Source organism: Humulus lupulus, chromosome 8 (assembly GCF_963169125.1).
Source record: "Humulus lupulus chromosome 8, drHumLupu1.1, whole genome shotgun sequence".
Lineage (NCBI taxonomy): Eukaryota > Viridiplantae > Streptophyta > Magnoliopsida > Rosales > Cannabaceae > Humulus > Humulus lupulus.
Window position 1 is genome coordinate 134,638,845 of NC_084800.1, and position 16,965 is coordinate 134,655,809.

Consider the following 16,965-nt stretch of genomic DNA (forward strand, 5'->3'; position numbering starts at 1 on the left):
TATTTTATGATATATTTATTTTATTACTTTTCCTAAACCAATTAATTAATTTTTTTTATTCCTTTTCATATCTTTCTTAGTTTTTAAAACTAATTAGTTAATTTAAACAAAAGCTAATTTTTAAATTTATTTCTTATGAATTTTAACCGATTAACATTATTAAGTATAATATATCTATTTTCTTACTTTTTTTTAACTAACTTAAACAAAATCTATAATATATATATCCTATATACGTGGTCATCTTCATTTTTAATAATTTTATGTATGCATTAAAAAATATGGACCAGCATCTTTCTTTTATTAGGATTAGTGTGGATGCCAAAATCCACCAAATAAAAACTCTTTAGTCCCTGGTCGGAACATAGGGATAAATGTCACTTATTCATGTTATTGGGCTCGAGCCTGTAGGCCTTGTTTAATACAGGAGATCATCTCATGAGAAACAACACATTATGAGCCACAAGGTTTGGCCCTGCTAAGCTAAGGGGCCACAACGAATACTGCAAGAGGATAGGTGCACAAGGCCTACACATAGTGAGGTTCGACGCGCCCCCAGCGAGGCCATCATGCACGCATGCCTCCAGCGAGGCCATCAGGCACACGCCCCCAGCGAGGCCATCATGCACGCACACCTCCAGCGAGGCCATCAGGCACGCACGCCTCCTAGCAAGGTCATCAGGCACGCACGCCTCCTAGCGAGGCCATCAGGCACGCACGCCTCCTAGCGAGGCCATCAGGCACACGCCCCCAGCGAGGCCATCAGGCATGCACGCCTCCTAGCGAGGCCATCAGGCACACGCCCCCAGCGAGGCCGTCAGGGACACGCCCCCAGCGAGGCCCGTGGGCCGCCATCTTCTCGGGAGGCCATTGCACCATCGCATCACTAGTCCGGATCCATGCCGCAAGGAGACAAGTATAGCTAGGCCCCTCGCCACTAGGAGCCTTGCAAGGCACGGCCAGTGCATGGGTCATTACCGCCTCGCATCTATGCCTTGCAAACGAGGGTCGCATGGCATTGATCTCATGAGGTACGGAGTCCACTGACGAACTGAAAGGAGTTAGAGTACGGATATAGTACCCACGTCAGATAAGTAGTGGAGGTACGAACAAAGTACCACCTGTTGTCCTCACCAGCCACTCCTCTGACACCCGTACCAGGCAGGTAGTGGAGGCATGACCAGGTACAGAAGGTGAGGTGCTCCCATGATCTCTGACCTTGTACCAGAGCCGACACACCCCTGGAACCACTCTCCTGTTAGTGTACTCGTGTACCATCTGGTCCCGTGGACCACCATGTACCCAGGGCCATTAGAGCCTACTATAAAATGAACCCCACTTCCACAGAGAAGGGGGTTGGAAAATTGATTGTATGCTAAGGCTGTTAAGTAATATACAATTTCGACTCCTTTGAAGTTCTACACATTTACTCTTTCAAGTTTTCTCCATCTTCTTCTGAGATACCTTTGGCAATATAGTCTTAGTTTTCTAACCTTATATCGTTGATGAGATTTCACCGTCAACAATTAGTAAGCGTAGATTTGTGATTTGTTATTATTTAAATTATTTATGTGTAAATAGTTTTACAAAATATATCTTAATATCGTATATACAACATTGTTTGAATTTGTGATTTGTTTTCATAATAATAATAATAATAATAATAATATATACGATTATTCAAATTATTTATGTGTAATAAGTTTTACAAAATATATCTTAACAACATTTATAACAAAAATTTGAATTCAAATTTGATTTATTTAAATTTTTTGTTTAAATGATACATATAATTGGAATTCAATTTGATTAAATTATAAATATAATAATTATAAATGTCTGTTTTCTTATTTTTTATTCTATCTTTCTAATTTATGATTATTAACAAATTAAGATTTTATTATTTTTTATTCTAATAAGAATTATAATAGATATCTACTCAAAATATCTATAATAATAAATGATCTACATAATCTTAGTTTTAACATTTTTACAAAATATAGGATCTAAAAGATAATTTTTATAAACAAATAGTCCAAACAAGTAATAATAATAAATAATCTATCTATTCCTATTTTAGCATTTTATAAAATAAAGAGTCAAAACGAGTAACCAACCAAAATACACATGGTTCAAATAATCTGTCTATGTATTCAAATTTTTTACTTTTGAACAAATAAGGAGTTTCAAAAGTTAATTTTGTAAAATAAAGGGTCCAAACGCGTAATCGGCTAAAATACTAGGTTGAAAATAGTGTGATCCATTACACAAAACATAAATTTCTACATATATAATTTAGACTTTTTATAAATAATTTTTAACATTTTACAAAATACGGAGTCCAAAAATTAATTTTTAAAAATAAAGAGTTAAAATAGAAATCTGCCAAAATATATAGTTTAAATAATATATCAACCTATCCTAAATTTTAATATTTTGACAAAACACGAGGTCTAATCTTATGTTTGATATGAGAGAATTTTAGAAGGATGGAAATGATGGGAGGGCTAGGGAGAGTGCCAAAGGGATGATATGGTACTCTAAAATCTCTCCAAATCTCTCAATCTATTTTTTTTATTTAAAAAAAAAATCGTATAATAATGTATATAATATATAAACAACAATAAATTTAAAAATGATTATAAAAATAATTTAAAAACTAAAATGATTATAAAAACAATTGACAAACAAACCGTATATTGTAAATAATTATAAATTAATATATATGTAATCTACTTTCTTATTTTTTATCTACTTTTTATAATAATAATAGATTAATTATTTAATCTAAATGTTACATATTAACATAAATTAATAATATATCTTATATACAAATAATATAATATATATTTATACAATTTCTCCAAAACATTCTATCTATTTTCTATATTTTTTTCTTTCAAATTTTCATTTAATTTTTTAGCTACCTTCAAAATTAATTAATAGTAAAAGTGATAAATATCTTATAATAATTATGTATGTCAATTTAACTATAATTTGTCTGTAAAAATTAGTAATGTAAAAATGGATTAAATTCAATTTAATTTAAATATATGTGTAAAAATTTTCTAAACTACACTATTTATTTTCTAATTTTTTATTTTTTTAATTCATTTTTTGTGATATATTAATTTTAGAGTTTATACTTTTTTGGACCCTGTATTTTTTCTCATTACCTGTTTGAACCTTGTATTTTGACAAATTACTTTTTGGACCCTATGTTTTGTAAAATGGCTAAAATAGAACCCTAAACTCAATTTTGATGAAGAAAAAATTGAATATAACAACACAGTTTTTAAGTAGAATAATTTTATTTTTGTTCTGAATTATTAGTTTGGTAAATTATTTGTGATTTTAGTTGAGAAAATATTGACCAAAATCGGGTTTAGGGTTCTATTTTAACAATTTTACAAAACATAGGGTCCAAAAAGTAATTTGTCAAAACACAGGATCTAACACATGGTCCAAAAATGTATAAACCCTTAATTTTATTACTTTCCCTAAACTAATTAATTTTTTTTATTCCTTTTCATGTCTTCTTATTTTTTTTTAACTAATTAGTTAACTTAAACAGAAACTAATTTTTTTAATTCATTTTTTATAACTTTTAACCAATTAACATAAATTAATTATAATATATCTATTTTCTTACTTTTTTTTAACCAACTTAAACAAAATCTATAATATATATATATATACACTTTTAATTGTTACAACACATGGATAGTTACTTTAATATTAATCATTAGATTAAGATTAATTGTACATATTTATAGTTGTTAATTAATATTTCTAAAAATAAATTTTGATTTTTTAAATTTTTTTGAAAGACTACCTAATTACATGGCGGTTACATATTTATTAAATTAAAGAATTAAAAAAAAAATCTTATTTAAGCATTATATATGAAAATTCGAAATTAATATAGAATTTTTTTTTGGTAACTTGCTATACTAACTCACTATATTGCCACATCATCATAATTGTTAGTATCCAACTATGGGTAGTAACCATTGAGAAGTCTTCCATACATATAAATATCTTATATATGACTAATCTGAATATTTTTTTAAACGTGGTCTTCATTTTTTTTAATAATCTTATTTATGCATTAAAAAATATGGACTAACATCTTTGTTATATTATTTTAAATAATATAATGTGACATAATGTGATTTGTCACACCTTGTAACATATTGTTGAGAGTCATAAAATTAGACACATGTGTGTGCCCAAAATGTCATATATTTTGGAGTTACAAAATTAGTTACAAATTTGTAACTCTCAAATCTTACAAATAATGTGTAGATTGTATATTACACATTTTAGTTTGGATTTTACTAAGTCATTATGAAATATAGCTGTTGGAGATATGTTTTTAACTCCCATTAAGTGTATGGAGGTTATAAAATCATGTGGGAAAAACTGAAATTTTGGATGCTGAAAATGGGCTGTGGCCATGGCCACTGATGTTCCCTAGTCGCGGCCTAGGGGACAGAGACCAGTGGCCGCAGTCATTGATACTCTTGGGCATGCCCAATGAGACTGATAGCCAAAATCATTTTTCAATTTTTTCCAATTTGAACAGTTCTAACATCCTAAGTAACTCACAAATCTCCATTTTAATTTCACAAACATCCAATTAAACATCGGTAACAACCATGAGAGTTTGTGGAATTTGAAATTCAAAGGGTATCTCAAACTCTATAAATAGAAGCATAATGCTCACTTGTAAGACACACCATTTTCTATCCACAAAACACTTGGTTGGAAAATATACCATAGATGCTTGATAATTCCAGAGAGTTATTTCCTTGAGAGATCCCTTAATGCTTAGATAATAGGGAGAAATAAGCTTTTAGACAAAGGTTTTGAACCTTGTTCAAGTTGGTGATTCTCGCTACTCTACACTTTGGTTGTGTGAGAGTTTGTGATATTATTATTGTTCTTTTCATTCTTTTGATCTTATTGTTCTTATTTTACTTGTATTGTCATTGTTTTGAGTTTTTAATTTTCTTCTTCTACATCTTTTTATTTATTTTATCTTGTGCAATTGATTTGTAACATTTTTTTTAATCAATATTACCTTGTCTATTGTAACATTTTACATAAAGTTGTATATTTGGTTCTACCATTTCCATTGAGTATAATATATACCTCTAACAATCTTTTTATTATTAGGATTAGTAAGCATATTGTTTGGATTTGTGATTTATTTTCATAATAATAATAATAATAATAAATAATGATTATTCAAATGATTTATGTGTAAACAATTTTACAAAATATATCTTAACAACATATATAAATAAATTTGAATTCCAATTTGATTTATTTAAACTTTTTTGTTTGAATGATACATATAATTGGAATTATATTTGATTAGATATTTAGTTAAATTATAAATATAATAATAATAATAATAATAAACATCTTTTTTCTCATTTTTATTATATTTTTCTAATTTATGGTTATTAATTAATTAAGATTTTATCATTTTTTTATTCTAATAGTAATTATAATAGATGTCTATTCAAAAAAATATTTAATAATAATAAATGATTTACCTATTTTTATGTTTAACTTTTTGACAAAATACGGGGTCCAAAAGTTAATTTTTATAAACGAAGAGTCCAAACGGGTAATAATAATATATAATATATCTATTCCTATATTTAACATTTTAAAAATATAAAGAGTCCAAATAAGTAATCAACCAAAATACATATGGTTCAAATAATCTATTTTTATATTCAATTTTTTTTTATAACAAAACACGAGTTCAAAAAGTTAATTTTTGTTGTTATATGGTAATGACGGGTACTAACGGTGCAAGTAAAAATTGAACTTAAGTACTGTTTCCATCAAAAAATAACTTGGGTACATAAGTGCAACATTTTGTATAACTTAAGTATTTTCGCCGTAAATATCTCAAATAATAATAATGAACCACACATTCGATGAAAACGTAAACAACTAGAAAAATCATCAATTTCTCACCCTCGGATTATAAAAGAAACCTTTAGAAAAATAATAATAAAAAAAAACAATACAAATAAGAAAGCTTATTAAATATTTTTTTTTATGAATTATTAAAAAAAATTGTGCGAAGTACAGTTATGTTTTCTAGTTAATATATAAGTCATATAATAAATAGTTTAGAGGTATAAAAAAAATTATGATTTTTTTAACATTTAATGAGAATATTTAGATCAATTTACTAAAATAATATATTTAGCAATAATTAATTAATTAAAAGAAACTTATAAAGAGAAATAAAAGATGCCATGTTATTTTTTTTTTGTTAAATTCTATTTTACTCTTATAAATTAAGATTTATTAAATAAAATATAATATTAGGTAATATTAAAGACCTATATGAGTAAAAAAAATAAAAAAATGTGATCTAATTGGTATAAAAAATATTGAAAACTTAAGTGTTACATCTAATAAAGATTGGAGAGTCCAATTACTATGCACCCTTTAAAATATTATTACTTCCCTATCACTCTCAAACAAGCATTTCATTTGTCGTATTATATAATAATATATTTCTTAGCCTAGGGCGGTTTTATTTACAATTTCGTATTGTTTATTCTTTACTTCTGTCTTATTTAATAAGACAGTCAGGATTGGGGAAGAAGCAACGTGAAAAAATAATTTGTTTATAGTGAGCTAGCTAACAAGACTTTAGACCGATTCTCTAACTATAATAAAATTCTGAATGTCACAAATTTAGGATCGTATCTTTAATAAATTAATGGCACTAGACACTAATTTTCCTAGTCTTCCGACTATATCTTAGTGACTGACTTGGTCCGTTCATATTTTTTTGTATCTATATTTATTTCTTATTATTTTTAAATATTTTTCTTCCGAATAATTTTCTACTCACCACACCTATATTCTCATTTTGATAAATCGTTATTTTTTGGTCAACTTATAAAAGTCAAACAATCCTGTACTGACTGAACTGATTCCTTATTAAAACCGCAATAGCAATCCATCATAAAAGGATATATGTACACCAATAATTTTCTTTTTTATATAATTCCATCTAATATATGAATCTTGGAATATAAATTCCTTTTAATAAAAATGAAATAAAATTATACACCTCAGTTATCTTTTTTGACAAAATTATACACCTCAGTTATCTTTTTGACAAAATTATACACCTTACTTTTAAAAATTAGAAATTAAAGTTTTTCAATGACAAATTTTAATTTTTCTTATTAAAATAAATACAGTTCAATCAATCTCAAATATAAATTAATAGAAAATTAATTAAAATAAAATAAAATAAATTTATTTTTATATTATATCATCTGATTTTTTAAATAAAGAAATTTTATTGTTGTCTTGTTATATAATTTTAAAATTAGTAAGATTTAATTTTTTATAAATGAAATTAAATATATAAAATAGTATATTTTATTCATTTTACTTAAAGATAAATAAATAGTTTTTCTTTGTTAAAAATAGGTACTTTAATATTTATTTAGAATTTAAATATACCTCTCCTTATTATTATTAGAATAAATATCATTTTAATCTCTTATATTTTAGCTAAATAAACTCTTTGTTTTAGAAAGTTTTAATGATAGTTTTTTGTTTGACAAATTCTACCATTATTAACCCCTTACTTGATTTCTGTCAATTGTTTTTTTGAATAAGATATTTTTATTGTAATTTTATTACAGTTAATTTATAATATTATTTTATAAACTAATAAATTAATATTATAAAAATTGTCATATGAGATTTAAAAATGTTTATATTAATTTAAAAAATTATGTATCAATTTTATTTTTTGAATAACTTAAATTTATTAATAATCATAAAATAACGGAAAAATATCTATTCGATAAAAGAAATTAAAAAAATAACAATTTTTAGCATGTTTTATTACAAATTATATAATTTTATCAACTTATAATATTTTTATTTTAGAAGCTAAAAGTTAAATATAGAATGAGTCATATGAGATTTTTTAATAACTATAATTTTATTTATTATAATAAAACAGGAGTAAAAATATCTAAATCTAAAAAACTTTGACCAAATGTTTTTTTTTTCAGGTCCAAACAAACCTAGCATACAAATATTATTGTATTAATAATATTTTTGAAAAATAAAGTCATCTTTCTGTAAAACAATTATATATACATATAATTTAAATGTACGCATATATTCGTTGAAAAAAAAGAAGGAATGAATTTTTTTTTTGAAAAAAAAGACGAGTATATTGTTTTAAGTAAAGAATTGCGGCATTTCACGCGCTAGTAGCGTTTGCATTTGTCTTGCGTATCATTACTCTTTGTCTGTCTATAAATATTAATTAGTAGTTAATACTAGCTAATAAGTTAATAATTGTCACCTAATCATATTTAAGAAAATAATGCTAAATATAGATTCAAATTTGCTGTCAAATACTGTCTCAAAATGGTTTCTAACCTAATAAAGGCTCACACTTGTGCTCATTATCTTTAATACATTTGACTGAGTTCTACCAAAATTTTGAATTAAATAATAGTATCTAACAGTAAAATATTTCTAGCTAATATTACTGATAACGAGTAGTGCTAAAGAGACTCTAAATCATTCTTTTTTGCACTCTTCTTTCTAATTGAATGACATGTGTAATTTTTTAAATAATGTCTACTTTTAAAAAAAAATTGTTCACAATTTTAATCTTTATCACAATTATCAAACTACTCATTTAAGAAAAATATAAAATTTAAGTTGCATTTTAAAAAAAATATATTCATATTTGCTCGTTTTATAAATTAATATAATATTTCAATTGAGTATTTGTTTTGTATGTTATTAATTGAGTTTGATTTTAATAATGTATCAAATAATTTATTAAATTTAATAACCTATATCTAACTGTTATCCAGATTTCCGGATAGCGTTTAGATTGATGTCCTCGGGGAAGCAGAATTATCGATGTCTTTCACGGTAGGTGACCAGAGCTCGCGGATGGACAGAAAGGCTTCGCCTCTCCTGTTTAGTGTCCGGATTACTCTTCCAAGCAAACACGACACGGAAACCCGTCAACCCTCTCGGACTCCCGAAGGGGTATCCTTCGGGGAAGCTCCTTCCAGGAGAAGCTCTTCGAGTGTTCTTCGCGGAAACGGTTCCGTGCCTCGCACGGAACAACACCAAGCGGTCGAGTCATGGAGGAGGCATATTTGGAATGATATCCACCTGACACAGGATCCCGCCTGACACGCCCGACAGGTCAAAGCCGCACACATCCCAGCACGCCTAAGGGTACCTTTTCGCCTACTGTTCCGCTGACAACTTGGAAAAGACGGCTGACTTTGTGTGTTCCCCATACTTTCACGTAAATATACCCACATAGAGTCTTGTAGCCATGCTACTACAGTAATTGTATCCCCTATTTATGGCTGGTGTAATTAAGACTCATGTACGTAGAGAAAAACCCTAATCCAAAACCCTAGCTATAAAGACCCCTTCATTTTACAAGAAGAGGGACGGCCAACAGATCACATAGCAAAAACTCTACAAAAATCTCTCTAGCTTCATCTTCTTCAAGAGAACCCGAGAGAAACACTGTGAGTGTGTGAAGTTCTTGTACACCAGCCATCTTACTGTAACCTTTTCCAAGTATAATAACATCGACTCGTGGACTAGGGCTTGTTAACGCCTGAACCACGTAAAAACACTGTTTGTTTAGTTACATTTCAGCACTTCTACAGTTCTTATCTTTTTATTATTCTGTTTGTATTCGTTTCCGAAAAACTCGGTAAACACTAACAATTTAATCAATCTCGTTACTTCTAAAAATAAAAAAAATCAAGTTCATTGTTATGCAATGATTATTGCTCAATCTTGAATTTAATAGTTGTTTTGTATTCTTTAATTTTATTATTTTACCATAAGAAAAAAAAACAAACTAACATAATTTTTGAATTTTAAATGATTTGATATCCTAATTCCTTAAAAAAAATAGTTTTTTCTGAATGATTTTTATCACATATAATTCATACTAGATATAAGTAATGTGTAATATGCACGTTTTTTTAGTTTTATTTATAGAATTTATTAGTTATTTTTATTAAATTTATATTAATGCCATATAAATTTCAAATAAATATCCTATTTTAATTAAATAATTTATTTATTTTTGTTTAAGTTTATATTTGTTCTAATTTTTGAATTCAGGAATAACAACAAGATGTTATATATTATATATTTAATGTAATATTAAATATTATACGTAAATTTTAAATTTAAGTTTCTTGCTATTAAAAAAAAAGTAATTTGTTGCTACTTGACAGTAGATTATATTATATGTTTGATATAATATTATTCTAATAAGTGAGTTTAAGTTTAATTAAATTTTATTTAAGTTATAAAATATATGCTTTTATTATTTTTAAATAATTATCATTGTAAAATATCTCAAAAATTCATATTTTAATTTGTTTAATTATTTATTATTTTTAAATAATTTTCATTGTAAAATATCTTATTTTAATTTATTTAATTATTTATTATTTTTAAATAATTATCATTATAAAATATCTCAAAAATGTTCTATTTTAATTTTTTTAATTTTTTATTTTATTTTATTAAAGTTTAAGGGTTTGCAAACTACTGTTAAATATAAGAATATTCTGTTAAAGTTAACATTAAAAAAATAAAAAATCGTTAAAACAATTTTTTTTCATTATCTACACATTTATTATATAAAATAGACACTTATTTCATTTACTATCTAATTCTTAAATAAAAAAAATAAAATTGATTGACTCTAACTACCGGTACAAGTGTATTCTTTTTTTTTTTTTAAAAAAAATTGATTTTATATATAAGTTTAGTTTTGAAGACAAAAAAAAAATACTGCTCAAATAATCTTATTCAATTTGAATATTATTTTAATGCAGAAATCGAAAAACAATATTTATAAAAAATGGATCTTAAACTTTCTCAAATAAAAAAGTAAAATGAGTAGTGTGATGATAATAATATAATTGTAATAAATATAAAAATTAGAAGTATTTAATTTTAAAAATAGATACTATTTGAAAGATTACACATGTCACTTAATTAGAAAAGAGAGTGCAAAGAGAGTGTGTTAGAGAGTCACCTTAGCAATCCTCTACTAATAAAATATACGTATATAAGCAATTTTTTTTTAAATTTAATCTAAATTATTAACAGAAAAATAATAATATTAGTAGTAAGAAAGATATTTAAAATCTTAGAATTTATTTTTAATTAACTGTAAATGAAATTTAGAAGAAGAAATGAAAGTAGATTATGTAAAAAAAAATTATATATATATATAATATAAATAGAGAGAAAAATTAATGAAGTGAGGTGATAAGTAACGTTACAAGTATTTTGATTGTATTAAAGATAATGAGTACAAGTGTCAATCTTTATTTGGTTAGACACCATTTTGAGACACAATATTTGACCAATATTTATTGTGTAATTATGCTGCCCATCTGAGTCTATTGTGTTCATTAGTTCCTATAATTATGATACCTTAGTACTATTTTTTTTATTTATTTAGATATGATTAAAACAAAGTTTATAGATATAAGGTTTTAATTTGATTTTTATTATTCTTATGACTTTTGTTTTGGTCATTAATATCGGTAACTAAACCCTTCGCATTTTCTTGCCAATATATTTTTGTCTCTTTTCTTTTGTCTTGGAATTTGTCAATTTTATTGCTTATTAATGTTGGGTCCAAACATGAACTCCCAAATCTCAAAAATTCAACATAAGGCTTTTCTCTCGTTTTCCACTCTTCCATGGCGAAGAGTAAGAAATCCACAAGAAAGCCTGTCATGCGATCTGTTTCTGAGAGCCTGCCTTCAATCCAAGAAGAAGACGTGTTGGACGGAGTGGTTGATGAGCCATCGTTGAAGGATGGTCATGAAGTGCAGACGGATTTGCCAGCTGTTGGTGAAACAACGTTAGTGTCGGAAGCTGCTCCCAGTACAATTGGAGCCAAAGTGAATACGAGGGTTTCATCTCCTCGATGGGTGGACACCATGGACGCCGATGACTTCCAAGCTTCAGCCCAAAGCCATTGGAAGAACTTCAGTTCGGGTAGCCTCTTATTTTCTGAACAAAAACTTGAGTATACTGAACCATTGGTTAAGGATGGAAAGAAAATTGCTCAAATGGATGTAGAGGAAGTTTTAAGCCAGTCGGCTAACTGGAGTTCTGCTGTTATTTGTATGGTGCTTGGAGCAAATCCACCCTTGGCTGTGTTTGAAGGGTTTATCAAAAAAGTTTGGGGTCATTTAGGGATTATGCAGATAGCAAGGATGACGATGGGGCTGACTATGATTAAATTTAATGATGAAGCCACAAGGGATCAGGTTTTAGAATCAGGAATTTTACACTTCGATAGGAAACCAGTGATTATTCGACCATGGTCTCCAGATTTGAGTGCTTTTCGTTTGATTCGATCAGTTCCCCTCTGGATCCGTCTTCAAGATCTTGGTCTTCAATACTGGGGAAGCAAATGCCTTAGTGCTCTTGTTAGTACTCTAGGTAAACCTATTATGGTAGCCAAGTTTACTAGAGAAAGATCCAGAGTTCAGTTTGCTAGAGTTTTGGTGGAGATGGCAATCAATGATAATCCACCTAGGACAATTCAGTTTTTGAATGAGCATGGTCAGTTAGTTGAACAAGGGGTTGAATATGAGTGGTTACCAGTGAAATGCAAAGCTTGTGCAGGGTATGGCCATTCAATGGCTGAATGCCGTAAGGAGCAGAAAGTTTAGGGGAAAGACTCTTTTTCACTGGGCTCTGAACCGAAAGGGAGAGACAAGGGTAAGGAGGCTAGTGATGTGTCTGATGCTGCTGGGGAAGTTAAGGAAAAGGAAGGTATTGAGGCTCCTGCTGGGACTTCTTCTGGCATACAGAGTAATACTGCAGACATAGCTAGAGATCAGACCCAAAAAACTGGTGAGGTCTCGGCAGCTGAGAATGGTCAGAGGGGTCCTCAAGCTGGTTGGCAATCTCCAAAGAAGATGGTTTATAAGAAGGGGAAAGTTGACAGGAGACAGCAGAGGGACAAAATGGACTTAGTTGATTTGGAGAGAGCTCAATCTAACTCTTTTGTAGTTTTGCAAGATCAGGTTGAGAGAGGGAAGGGAGGGTTTAGTGATCATGGCTCATCTCATGGACAATTGTAATGTTATGAGCTGGAATTTAAGGGGTTTGAATGGTCCGAAAAAGCAAGTTGAAGTTTTGAATTTGTGTAGTAAGAATAAAATTGGTTTGGGAGCCCATTTAGAAACTAAAATGAGGGCATCTAAAATAACTGAGATGATGAGTACTAGGTTTATGAATTGGGATTACTATTCTAGTTCAGTTACAGAAAAAAGGATCTTAATAATTTGGAGGAGGACCATTGTTAAGGTTACAGTGATGGTAGAAGATAGTCAGTTTGTCCACTGTCAAGTCCGTATGACTGGGTTGAAGGTTCCTTTTTATGTTTCGTTTGTTTATGGTCGCAACACAGTGGAGGAAAGGAAGGAATTATGGCACAAAATTCCTATATGTACAGCTGATAGTTGGATTGTAATGGGAGACTTTAATGCAGTGTTTAAGGCGAATGAAAGGGATGGTGGTAAGCCTATTTCTAAGGCTGAGATTGTGGACTCTTCCCAATGGTTTAATAATTCTCAGCTTGAGGTGCTTAAACAAACAGGTTCTTTTTTTACATGGACGAACAATCAAGAAGGCCAGGCTCGAATTTATTCGAAAATTGACCATGCTTTTGCTAATGAGAAGTGGTAGGACTGTTTCCCTACTGCAACAGCAGTTTTCAAATGGGAAGTTATCTCTGACCATTGTTCTTGTACGATCTGTATTCAGTCTAAGGAGTTTCTGGGGGTCAAACTCTTTAGATTCTATAATTTCTGGGCTGACCACAGGAGGTTCAAATCAGTGGTTATGGATAGCTGGAGCAAATTTTCTCAGGGGAATGGCTTACGGGCTCTGTACTATAAGCTGTTAAGGCTGAAACATCAGCTGAAACAGTTTAACAAAGACCAAATAGGAGATATTGGCTTTCAATTTCAAAAGGCTAAATCTGATTTTCAAGAGGCTCGTTTGCTTGCTCAGCGCTTTCCTGGTGATATAGCTCTTCAGAATGCTGCTCAAACAGCTGCTGAATGTTTTGGCAGAAAAGATCAGATGTATCATAGTTTTTTGATGCAGAGAAGTAAGATTGATTGGATTAGGAAGGGAGACTCTAATACAGCTTATTTTCATGCCTACTTGAAGAAAAGACGAGCTGAAAACAAAATAGCTTCATTTATAAATGAACAAGGCAACTTGGTGGATAATTTTTCTGAGGTAGTTTCTCATATTTTGAACCACTTTAGAAGTATAATGGGAAGTCCTAGTTCAGCTAAATAGAAGATTAATACTCATTGTATAGCTCTCGGTCCCAAACTGAATATTGACCAGCAGCTCTCCTTATTAAAGCCTTTCTCTCATCAGGAAATTCGTTAAGCTATATTCAGCATCCCTTGCATAAAGTCTCCTGGCCCAGATGGTTTTGGATCAGGTTTTTTCAAGGTAGTGTGGCAGGAGGTTGGGAGTGAAGTGTGTTTAGCTATAAATCAGATTTTTGATACAGGGAAAATTCCTGAAGGTTTTCTAGACACCACGTTATCACTGATCCCTAAATGTGAGAATCCTTCCAAAGCTAGTGACTATAGACCGATTGCTTGCTGCACTACCATTTATAAGTGTATTTCCAAGTTAATTTGTTCTCGTTTAGCTAAGGTTCTCCCTGGTTTAGTTCAAGCGAATCAGGGTGCATTTGTCAAAGGTAGATCAATAGCTCACAATATAATGATTTTTCAGGACCTTATCAAGAATTATGGGAGATCAGCTGCCTCCCCAAGGTGTGCTATTAAAATAGATATAAGCAAAGCTTATGACACTGTTGACTGGTGGTTTGTTGGTGATCTTTTATCTGAGTTATGCTTCCCTGAGAAATTTATAAAGTGGATTATGTCTTGCCTAACTAATACTTCCTACTTATTGCTCATGAATGGAAGGGTTCAAGGAAAATTTAAGGGTGAAAAGGGGCTTAGGCAAGGGGATCCTTTGTCCCCCCTTTTATTTGTTTTAATCATGGAATACTTAACTCGGAGGCTCCAAATGGCTGCTTGTGTTCCTACTTTTAGATACCACCCAATGTGTAAAAGCTTGAATCTTCTTAACCTGTGTTTTGCAGATGACTTACTTTTGTTTTGCAAAGGCAATTTAGCTTCGGTCCAGGTGCTAAGGGAAGCTCTTGAGGAATTCAGTTTAGTGTCTGGGTTGGTAATCAATACTAACAAGTCTCATGTTTATTTTGGAGGGATCCCAGCTGATCAAAGGCAGAAGATGGCCACTGAATTACATCTGACTGAAGGCTCATTTCCCCTTAAATATCTTGGGGTGCCAATGAGACCCACAAAATGGAAGCATGAAGATTGTGACATCATAGTCCAAAAGTTTAGAATGCGAATTCATAGCTGGGCTAGTAGGCACTTATCTTATGTGGGTAGGATTCAGCTTATTCACTCAGTCCTTTTTGGTCTTAGGAATTATTGGATGGGGATATTCATTCTTCCTCAGAGCATAATCAAGGAAATTGAAAAGTTATGTAGAAGCTTTCTTTGGGGAGTTAATGGGAATAGAAATAAAATTCACTTAGCTTCTTGGAACAAAGTTTGTCTCCCTAAAGCCTATGGTGGTCTTGGTTTTAGGAATGGTTTAGCTTGGAACAAGGCAATTTTGGCCAAGTACATATGGGCAATTACTGAGAGGCTGGACTTACTCTGGGTTAAATGGATTAATGCAGTCTATTTTAAAGGGACATCTTTCTGGCCTTATCAGGTTTCTCAAGACTCAAGTTGGTACTGGAAAAAGCTTTGTAAACTCAGGGAACTATACACTTTTAGGGAGGTTTTTGAAGCGGGTTATACTGGGAAATTCCATTCGGCTCTGTTGTATAACAGCTCCCTATGTCAGCAACAGGTTGGGTACCACAGAGCAGTTTGGTGTAGGCTATCTGTTCCTAAGCATCGATTTGTGCTTTGGCAAACAGTCAATTCTTATCTCTTAACTTGTGACAATCTGGTTAGGTTCACAGTGAGGATTGAATCTCAGTTGTGTCCTGTTTGTGGAATGGTTAATGAGTTCCATGGTCACCTATTTTTTGACTGCTATCTGTCTAGGCAAGTCATCAAATTCATCTTTAGTTGGCTGGGATTTCAAGCTTGGCCAATGGACTTTTCAAGCTGGCTGGTTTGGTTAGCCAATAGGCGGACTAGGATGATTGCTGACATCTGTTTCTCATTACTTGCAGCAGTGGTGTATGGAGTCTGGAAGAATAGAAATCATTATGTTTTTGACAATTGTTCTTGGACAACTTCCAGTATCTCTTCTGGTATAATTGATTGTATGAAATATAGGTTTTTTACTGTTAAAAATAGGAATCTCTCTGGCCTGGAGCAGAGATTCTTAAGTAGATTACTTATGTAATTTTTAGCTTTCTTTTAGTTAATTTGCTGTGTTGGGTGTCCCGGTTGGGGCAGGTAGTGCTGTAATCTGGTTTGTATTGTTTCTTTGCTGGTAGATTAATGAAGTAATATTCTTCTTGATAAAAAAAAAATGTTGGGTCCAAACAAACCTAGCATAAAACAGTTTTGTTCTTCTTAGGAATGTAAAATGGTATAGTGGATTGCGTAGCCTTGATTGTTTTAGTTGTGAACTAATCTCCAACAAAATCAGATTAGGAACATTGAAAAATAGCATATCAAAATAATGAACTAATTTGTATGAGGAAATAACACAAACCGCATAAGAACACAAGATTATTTGTTCAGAATTAGCCAAGAGATAGCTAACCCTACATCCAAGGCAAGGCAACACAAGCCTTAGTGAAATCTCCTATTG

At 30.3% G+C, this 16,965-nt stretch overlaps 1 protein-coding gene across 1 annotated transcript; it reads left to right on the forward strand.

Annotated features, from left to right (window-relative positions):
* The first annotated feature begins 13,431 nt into the window (after positions 1-13,431).
* On the forward strand, positions 13,432-16,551 carry LOC133796085 (uncharacterized). The gene is made up of 3 exons (XM_062233567.1): positions 13,432-13,799; positions 13,941-14,364; positions 14,551-16,551. The coding sequence occupies exons 1-3, from the start codon at positions 13,432-13,434 to the stop codon at positions 16,549-16,551; spliced, it is 2,793 nt and encodes a 930-aa protein (XP_062089551.1).
* Positions 16,552-16,965: the final 414 nt, after the last annotated feature.

Excerpts from the sequence above, each read along its gene's own strand:
- LOC133796085 (XM_062233567.1), top strand. The coding sequence starts at position 13,432 with ATGGTAGAAGATAGTCAGTTTGTCCACTGTCAAGTCCGTATGACTGGG. Across the intron at positions 13,800-13,940 it reads GCTTTTGCTAATGAGAAGTG|GAGGTTCAAATCAGTGGTTA; the intron begins GTAGGACTGTTT and ends GGCTGACCACAG. Across the intron at positions 14,365-14,550 it reads TGGTGGATAATTTTTCTGAG|TCTCCTGGCCCAGATGGTTT; the intron begins GTAGTTTCTCAT and ends CCTTGCATAAAG.